This window comes from Myotis daubentonii, chromosome 3 (assembly GCF_963259705.1).
Source record: "Myotis daubentonii chromosome 3, mMyoDau2.1, whole genome shotgun sequence".
NCBI lineage: Eukaryota > Metazoa > Chordata > Mammalia > Chiroptera > Vespertilionidae > Myotis > Myotis daubentonii.
In genome coordinates this window covers 43,540,896-43,549,325 of record NC_081842.1, presented here as the reverse complement: position 1 = coordinate 43,549,325, position 8,430 = coordinate 43,540,896, and the positions used below count along the sequence as shown (strand labels likewise).

Sequence of the window (8,430 nt, the reverse complement as noted above, 5' to 3'; positions counted from 1 at the left end):
AAAATCTGTAACATTTTATATTTGTTTCTTAAACTTAATGGTTAAGCACTGCAAAAGTATGTTTGCATTTATAATCTTACTTGAACTTCAACATAACTCCGTGGGGATGGGCAAAGCAGGGGTTGTCAGGCCTTAAAGTTGAGGATACAGTGGCCCAGAGAGGTGAGTCCTGCACAGCGTGAAGAGGAACTCAGGTCTTCTGACCTAGTTCAGTGCTTTGTTCTAAGACACACCTTTTCTATCCCCACAGCGCCGGACATTTCCAGGATAATTCATCCTGCACTTGTGCCCTTTCAGTGTAACTCCCTCTTCCCTCTCCACATCCTAAACTGTGCTGAGCACGGTGGGCTTTCAAAGACTCTAGTCTAGGCTACAAGGATCTTCCCTCAAGGTTTCAATCTAATGGTCACCAAAGCGTTTGTTTCTCAGCCTTCCCCTTGCCAAAGAGATACACGGTTTCTCCCTTTTAATAGCTTAGGTAAGGACTGTTTTCCTACAAAATTAAAGTTATTGGGGTGGCACTGGTTAATAACATAATTTTCAGGTGTATCTTATCATTTGACATCTGTATATTCTACTGATTAGTCACCGCCCAAAGTCTAGTTTCCTTCCTTTACCATATATTTGACCCCCTTTAGCCCCCAGGAGTGTTTTAACAGTCTGCCTGTCCAGTACAACACAGATACAATCAAAACCGAAAAAATGATTGTCTAGGTCCCTCCCATTGCAGTTCTGTAGCATCCAGGGAGAGGCGAGTGACAAAACAGTCCCTTCCCCTTTCATATCCTTCGCACCTCCTAGCTAAAGGCCTAGTCACTGAGTTTTTACCTCATTTCGCCTCAGCAGTGACACTCCTCCGGTACAGACCATGGTGGGGACCACTGAGCAGCAGGTGAGGAGGGAGCCACAAATTCTTCAGCATAAGCCCCCAGCCTCACCCTTCACAGCCTGGCCAGCTGACCACACGCACCCCCCTCCCCGCCCCGCCCCCCCTCAGCAGGGTCAGGCGCCCCTTGGACCTGAGTGAGGGGCCCTGCTGAGAGCCAGCTGAGGATCTAGCACCACTGAGGGAGATTACCTGGAGCGGCAGGCATGCGCAGATGTGCTCCTCAGGCACGGAGTCCCCCTGAGGCGGCGCTGGTAGAACGTGACTTCTGAGGAGCTCTGAGTGTTCCTGTGCTGGGCCAACCCTGTGTGTCCTTAGCACGGGGCTCCCATCGAGGACGTGCTGCAGTATAGCCAGGAGGACCTGGGAAGGGCAGTGAAAGTGACACAAAAGGGGGCCCTGCTGCTGAAGAGCAGGTGTGGAGAGCTCCGCATGGAGAACCTGCAGACAGATAAAATCATGGATGGATCTGAGGAGATTGTGTCCCAAGCAATGGAGGAGGCTCTGAAAAAGAAGGAACTTGCCAAAGCCACAACCAGAAGGTTCTGAAAGAAAAAGATCAACTTTACTGCAGACCTGAATCCCATGAAAAAAAGTCTTTCTCTGATTCAAGCAGTTTGAGAAGCAGGAGGAGGTAATAGAAGGCTACCTCGAGAATGAAGAACCGCTGAAGTGCGTTGAGGATTATATACTAAGAACTGAGAAAGAAGGCCAGAGATACCGTGTGCTGAAGACCCACACAGAAGAGCAACTCAAGTAGACAAACAAGGAGATCACCTAGACCCCAGCAAGGCCCAAGTGGAAGCCGCGGCCTTCCCAGTGAGCCTGAGAAGGGAGCAGATGCACATCCACTTGCTGGAGAAGACAGTTGAGTGAGAAACTAAAGAAAACAATAAACTGACCAGAATCGGTGACCTCATGTCCAGGACAAGGATCTGACGTGGACGCCCTCTCCAGTGACCATCCTCCCGCTTATCTGCCTGACTCTGTTAGAAGGTTTCATGTTCTTTCATCTCCCTCCTAACCTCGTTATTTTAAAACTGGATTGCTTTAAAAAGATTAGCCCTGGTGGGTGTGGCTCAGTTGGTTGAGCATCCTCCCATGTAGAAAGAGGTCATTGGTTTGATATCCAGTCGGGGCACATGCCCAGTTTTGATCCCCACTGGGCTTGATCCTCAGTGAGGAACATGTAAAAGGCAGTCGATCGATGTTTCTCTCTCTTATCAATGTTTCTCTCTCCCTTCCTCTCTCTCTAAAATCAATAAAAACATATTAAAAAAAAAACACTAAATAAAGTTTCCCTTAAAAAAAAAAATAGACCATAATGGTGATTGGGACATTAAATGTTGGCTCTAGATGTCCAAGGCCTTCATGACACTGTTGTTTAACATGCTATTCTGCTCCTTATTCTGTACTAGAGGCCCAGTGCACAAAATTCATGCACTGGGGGGGAGGGGGATGCCCCTCAGCCCAGCCTGCATCATCTCCAATCTGGGACCCCTCGGGGGATGACCAACTGCCAGTTTAGGCCTGATTCTTGTGGAATCAGGCCTATACTGGCAGTCGGACATCCCTCTCACAATCCGGGACTGCTGGCTCCCAACAGCTCGCCTGCCTGATTGCCTGATTGCCCCTAACCGCTTCTGCCTGCCAGCCTGATCACCCCCTAACCACTTCCCTGCCAGCCTGATCAACACGTAACTGCTCCTCTGCCAGCCTGATTGCCCCCAACTGCCCTCCCCTGCCAGCCCGGTTACCCCTAACTGCCCTCCTCTGCCGGCCTGGCCCCCCCTCCCAACTTCCCTCTCCTGCTGGCCTGATCACCTAAAACTGCCCTCCCCTGCCAGCCATCTTGTGGAAGCCATCTTGTGCCCACATGGGGTAGGGGGGGGGTCCATCTTGTATGAGGGCATGATGGTCAATTTGCATATTACCTCTTTATTATATAGGATCCCTTAAGGCCACATAAACCTCATGCCTGGTAAACCTATTTTGTCTTATGAATTTCAGTGACAATCCCAACCTGAAAGCCACTCCAACGGTCTTGAAAGTATTATGAGATTTACAGTTAAAAATATCTGGGCTGGGTTTGACATTTCCATTTATTAATTGGGTAACTTTAGGCAAGTTAATTTCCCTGAGCCTCAGGTTCCTCTTCTATAAAATACGAATAAAAATACACACCTCGTAGTTCTCATCATAAAACAAAATAATTTTTTAACTATGTATGGTAACAAATGTTAAACTAGACTATTGTGATCACTTTGCAATATATACAGATACAGAATCATTGTGTTATATACCAAAAACTAATATGTCAATTACACCTCAATAAAAAACTTTTGTTTTTATAATTTTTAAAGTATATTTATATACTGTAAGATGCATATATATTAAGGGCACAGTGTGATGTATACCTACCCCCAAATCAAGATACAGAATATTTTCATCACCCCCAGAAAGTTTAATGCATATCCCTTTCCAGGCAGCCCCACTCTCCTGTTCCAATGTCTAGCACCACAGATTAGCTTAACTTATCTTAAACATCAGATTAAGTCATATTGTATGTAACCTTTTTTATCTTTTTTCTTTGCTCAACATAATGTCTGCCAGACTCATCCATGTTTTATCAGTAGTTTGTTTCTTGTTTTGATGAGTAGTGGTACATTATTCATTCAGTTATTACTGTTAATTTGTCAAAATTTTTTCCATTCAATATAGCTTTTGCATATATCTTCTTCATATCTCTTTGGCAATGCTTTATATGAAAAAGATAGGTTAAGTGGACTATTTTATCTCTAGCGCTACCTTTTAGATGGGAGTGGTTCTCTCTACCTTCAGGAGAAACTGATAACCAGGCAACTCAGTATGGCAGTCATGAGTACAGTCTTCAAAATAGACAGATCTAGGTTCTCATTTCCGCTCTAGCACGTAACAGGTGGGTGGTTTGGGACAGGTGATTTAACCTCTCTGTGACTGTTCTCCCATTTGTCAAATAAGGATAATAATACCTTCCTAATAGGGATTTGTGAGGACTAAATTATACTGTACATAAAATGTTTGACACAATGGAGGCTAATAATAGCCTCAAGCTTGATTATAATAAACATTTTCCTGCTTCACACACTCTCAGAATTTGTAAGTCATACAGTGTAAATGGGTATATATTTTCAGAAGTTTTTAAAATGAAGTTTGTAATTATAGCTGGAAAAACCTAATTGTCGCATATTTACTTAAAATAAATCTTACTTCCTATGTAAAAGAGTAAAGTCTTCTATCAGTTATTCAGTGACAATTATATACTAAGTGCCAACTCTGAGGGGCTCTCCAAAAACTTAAAAACACAGCCCTAGTTTTTAGAATGTTTTGTTTTGGAGGGTAAAAAGATCAGCACAAAAAAAATTAAAATACAAAGTATGGTCAATAATAATAATAATAATTAACACATGTTAATGTAGTGATTAAAAGCATCATCTCTGGAGTTATACTATACAGTTCAAATGCCAATCATATGATGTTGGGCAAGTTACTTAACATTTTTGTATGTTACTTCAATTATAAAATGGGAATAACACCACTTAACCTCGAAGGGCTTTTATGAGTAGATGAGTTAATACATGTAAATACTTAGTACAGTACCAGCACATTAAAAAGTGTAATAAATAACAGTTAACATTATCAAACATTCAATATTTGCCAAGCACTGTGTTAAATGCTTTACCTGCATAATTTCACATAATCTCTACAATGTTGTTTCTAATATTATACCCATTTTACTGAAAAGGTAACTGAGAAGCAGGGAGTTTAGGTAACAAGATTATATAGCTAGTAAAAAAACAAATGCCATAAAAAAGACATATCGATAAAATAGGGATGATGATAATAGTACTTACCTTAATGAGATTTAAATTAATATTTGAAAAGTGTTTACAACAGGGCCTAGCACATAATAAGGTCTATATGAGTGGATGTTAAATAAATACAAATTGCTATGGTGATTCAGAGATGGCAATAAACAACTTCCATGATGGAGACTAAGGAGGCTTTGGAATGGTAACACTTAAGCTAAATACTGGAGGGAGGGAGGGAGGGAGGGAGGGAGGGAGGGAGGGAGGGAGGAGGAAGAAGAAAGAAGAAAGAAGAAGGAGTAGGAGGAGGAGGAGGGAAAGAAGGGAGGCAGGAAGTAGAAGAAAGCTCAGAGTAGAGTATGCAAAAAGAAAATATGGGTGTAGTTAAATTTGATTAGGTTAAAAAAGCTCCCTTTTCCAGTGGTTCTCAACCTTCTGGCCCTTTAAATACAGTTCCTCATGGTGTGACCCAACCATACAATTATTTTCGTTGCTACTTCATAACTGTAATGTTGCTACTGTTATGAATCGTAATGTAAATATCTGATACGCAGGATGGTCTTAGGAGACGCCTGTGAAAAGGTCATTTAACCGCCAAAGGGGTCGCGACCCACAGGTTGAGAACCACTGCAACAGTCACTATTTCTGCCAGCTGTACCTCAAAATATCTCATCATTTCTTTCACCCCTGTAGAGTCTGCTATCCTTACCCCTTCATCATCTATTTTACAATATGTATGGAGTGCCTCAGCGTAGCAGACACTGTTCTAGGAGCTAAGGATACACCAATGAATAGGACAGGCCAAAACCCAGTTCCTGCTCTGCACTGTAATAATACTCCAAATTGGATTCCCAGCTTTCGGTGGGCCCTACTCCAATCCATCCCTCACAGGCCGCGAGGGAGGCGGGAAACACAGACTGGTCCAGGCGCCCCCTGGCCTCAGTCCCCCTGCAGCATTTCCCCAGCGTGTTCAGAGTGCGTGCAATCGCGCAAGCACCCTGTTCAGGGCGCTTCACTGACTGGCCAGCACAGCCTTACCCTACAGCACAGGGGCCGGAGTACATCCCTCAGAGTCCCCAGTACACACCCTTATAAATGAGCACCTGCTGAGAGACATGGCTAGGGCTCCACCCCTAGTTCCTCCCTGGACGTTCAAACCGCCCCCACTCCGCGGTCCTGGATGTGAAAACCGCCCCTCCGGCTCTGCAGCCTAAAAAGCCGCTCCGACGGGACACGTCCCCATCGACCCGGCACCCAGAGAAGCAGGCGTGTACCCCCCCCCCCCCCCCCCGCAACCAGAGGGGCCGGAAGGGGCGTGGCTTCGCGCGTCCCGGGCCCGCATCTTGCCTCAGTTGGCCGGAAGTAGCCCCGCGAGCCGCGCGCGGGCGCGGACTGAGGCTGCGCAGTGGCACCCCGCCAGTCTTGGGCGCTGGCAGCGTGGCGGTCACCGTCCCGCGTCCTAAAGCGCTGCCCAGCGGCCACAAAGCCCCTTCTGTCGTCTTCCTAGTCCTCCTCCCGCCGCCCCAGCCGCTGACCAGCCCCTCCACTGGGGTTTGCACCTGGCTGCCCGAAAATACGCTGCAGAAACCCGAGAGGGGGGGTCTCCCCATCCTTCAGGCTGAGACGGTGAGCCCTGACCGCCTCGCAGGAGGAGACCCCGGGCCCCCACCTGCAGGAGGGCCCCCACCTGCAGGAGAGCCCCCAGGAGAACCTTGGCGCCCCGAGTGGGAGGGGCCCCGGAGCCCGGCCTCACCGGGAAAGGCGCGAGGGTCTTAGCAGCCCAAGCCTTGGCCCCGGGACCCGAGGTGGCGGAGTTGGTGCGGTTCCTGCTGGTGAAGGACAAAAGGAAGAGTCTCCCCCCTCGCTCTGAGATGGGGAAATACGTCATCCGAGACTTAGAGGATCTTTTCCCTGAGATCAGCGCTAGGCCGCAGGACATCTGCGGTATGTCTTTGAGTTTGAGCTGAAAACAGCAGGGCCTCAAGCACCACACAGATCTTGATCAACAAACTAAAGCCTCCTGAGGAGGAGGAGGACCTGGGAGGAGGTGGCCCCAGATTGGGTCCCTTAATGATGGTCTTGGGCTTTATCCACATGAATCAAGGTAATAGCGCCAGGGAGGCACAGGTCTGGGAGATGCTGCGTCGGTGGCGGGTGTGGCCCTCCAGGGATGCCGATAACATCTCTGCCTCTTGGGGCACCCAAAGAGGATTATGGAAGAGTTCATGCAGCAGCAATACCTCAGTTACAGTCAGGCGCCTCGCACCAGTCCACTACTAGGTTGTTCATTCTCTTGGGTCCCCTAAGAAACCTGGAAACCAGCAAATTGGAAATCTTGGGTTTTGTGGCCAAGCTCCATGAAAAGGAACCCCAGCACTGGCAAGTGCAGTACCATGAGGTCCTGGCAGGTCAGGTCAACAGGGTCAGAGCGAGGCCAGTAGGAGGGTTAGGGTTAGGCCCGGGGCCAGTGCTAGGGCTGGCACCCACCCCTGTGAGGGCTGGAGAAAAGTGGTCAGCGAGGGGGAGCGGTCCTTATGGAAGCTAATGATTGAGTCTGAAGTGTTATAGGTGAGGGCAGGGTTATTACTTCTCAAGGAGATGTACTTGTGTAACTCAAATTTAAGTTTTGTATCTTGCCATGTTTTGTTACATTTAATATACTCAAATTGGTGTTTATGAGATTGGGGTACTTTTTCTTGTAGGATTTTGTGAATAGAGTTTTGATGGTTTTGTAAAATCGTTTGAAAAACTTTGTATTTTATCCCATTGTGCCGCGCCAGCATGGCCAGGTTCAGTGAGCCTGAGGAGGGGTGGTGAAGGATTAAACCTTTACGGTCCAATGTTATTTTTGGAATTCAAACAGTCTGGTCCAAATTAATTGACGGGATTGAATGTTGAACTTTTTAATGTTCTTATTGCTCGACATTGGACCTGCTCCTAGCGCCTGGTCTGTCGAGTCAAGCCTCCAGGTTGGACCAAAAAGGGTTAAAGAAGACAGACAAGAGGATACAGCTGGGGCTAGGTCGATCACTGTGCCTGGATGAGGAAACTGTGACCCAGTCTGCAAGCCAAAGCTTTATTTTACAGTCAGAGCACACAAAGCAAAACAAGAGAAGTGGTCAACATGTTTACAATGTTCTTGTGAGTTTCACCTTGTTTTGGCAGCACTTGCTGCACCTCCTACAGTCCATTAACTACCTAGGAAGGAGCAAGGGAGGACTATAAGGTCAAGCTTAATTATGCTAGGAGGGCTCTGCCCTCCAAGCTGAGAGTTGTTTGTGGCCCTGTCACAGGTCAGTCTGAGGCTTAACCCTACAGCCGCTCCCTACATCCCATGATCTAAAACAAATTATGCAGCATAGTAATACTGTACTTTAATGGTTCCAGGGAGCTCTGCAATGTGATGATCTGATACCAGGAAAAATATAGCTGATTGGTCAACAGCTTCCCAACACGTTTTGTCTATTGTATAAAGAAAAAAGATTGATATGTACCTCTATCTGCTTAGCTATTATAGTATCTAGAGAAAAATTAAGATGCAATAAATTAGAAGTATGCTCTGGTATACTAAATAAATTAAACATTTGCTGAGCATTATCTTTACTGTGGTGCACTATTTGGGGCCTTTGGGGATAGAATGCTGAACAAGATAAAGGGCCTACTTTTCAGAACTTGACAGTAAATAAATAAACCAGA

The 8,430-nt window shown here is 46.3% G+C and overlaps 1 protein-coding gene across 1 annotated transcript; it reads left to right on the top strand.

The window, feature by feature from the left end:
* Positions 1–868: 868 nt before the first annotated feature.
* MAGEF1 (MAGE family member F1) lies at positions 869–8,221 on the top strand. The gene is given in 7 exon segments (XM_059691653.1): positions 869–892; positions 1,205–1,428; positions 6,383–6,660; positions 6,663–6,704; positions 6,707–6,912; positions 6,915–7,029; positions 7,032–8,221. Coding segments are annotated over 7 exon segments (1,137 nt in total). The 3' UTR covers positions 7,280–8,221.
* The last annotated feature ends 209 nt before the right edge of the window (positions 8,222–8,430 follow it).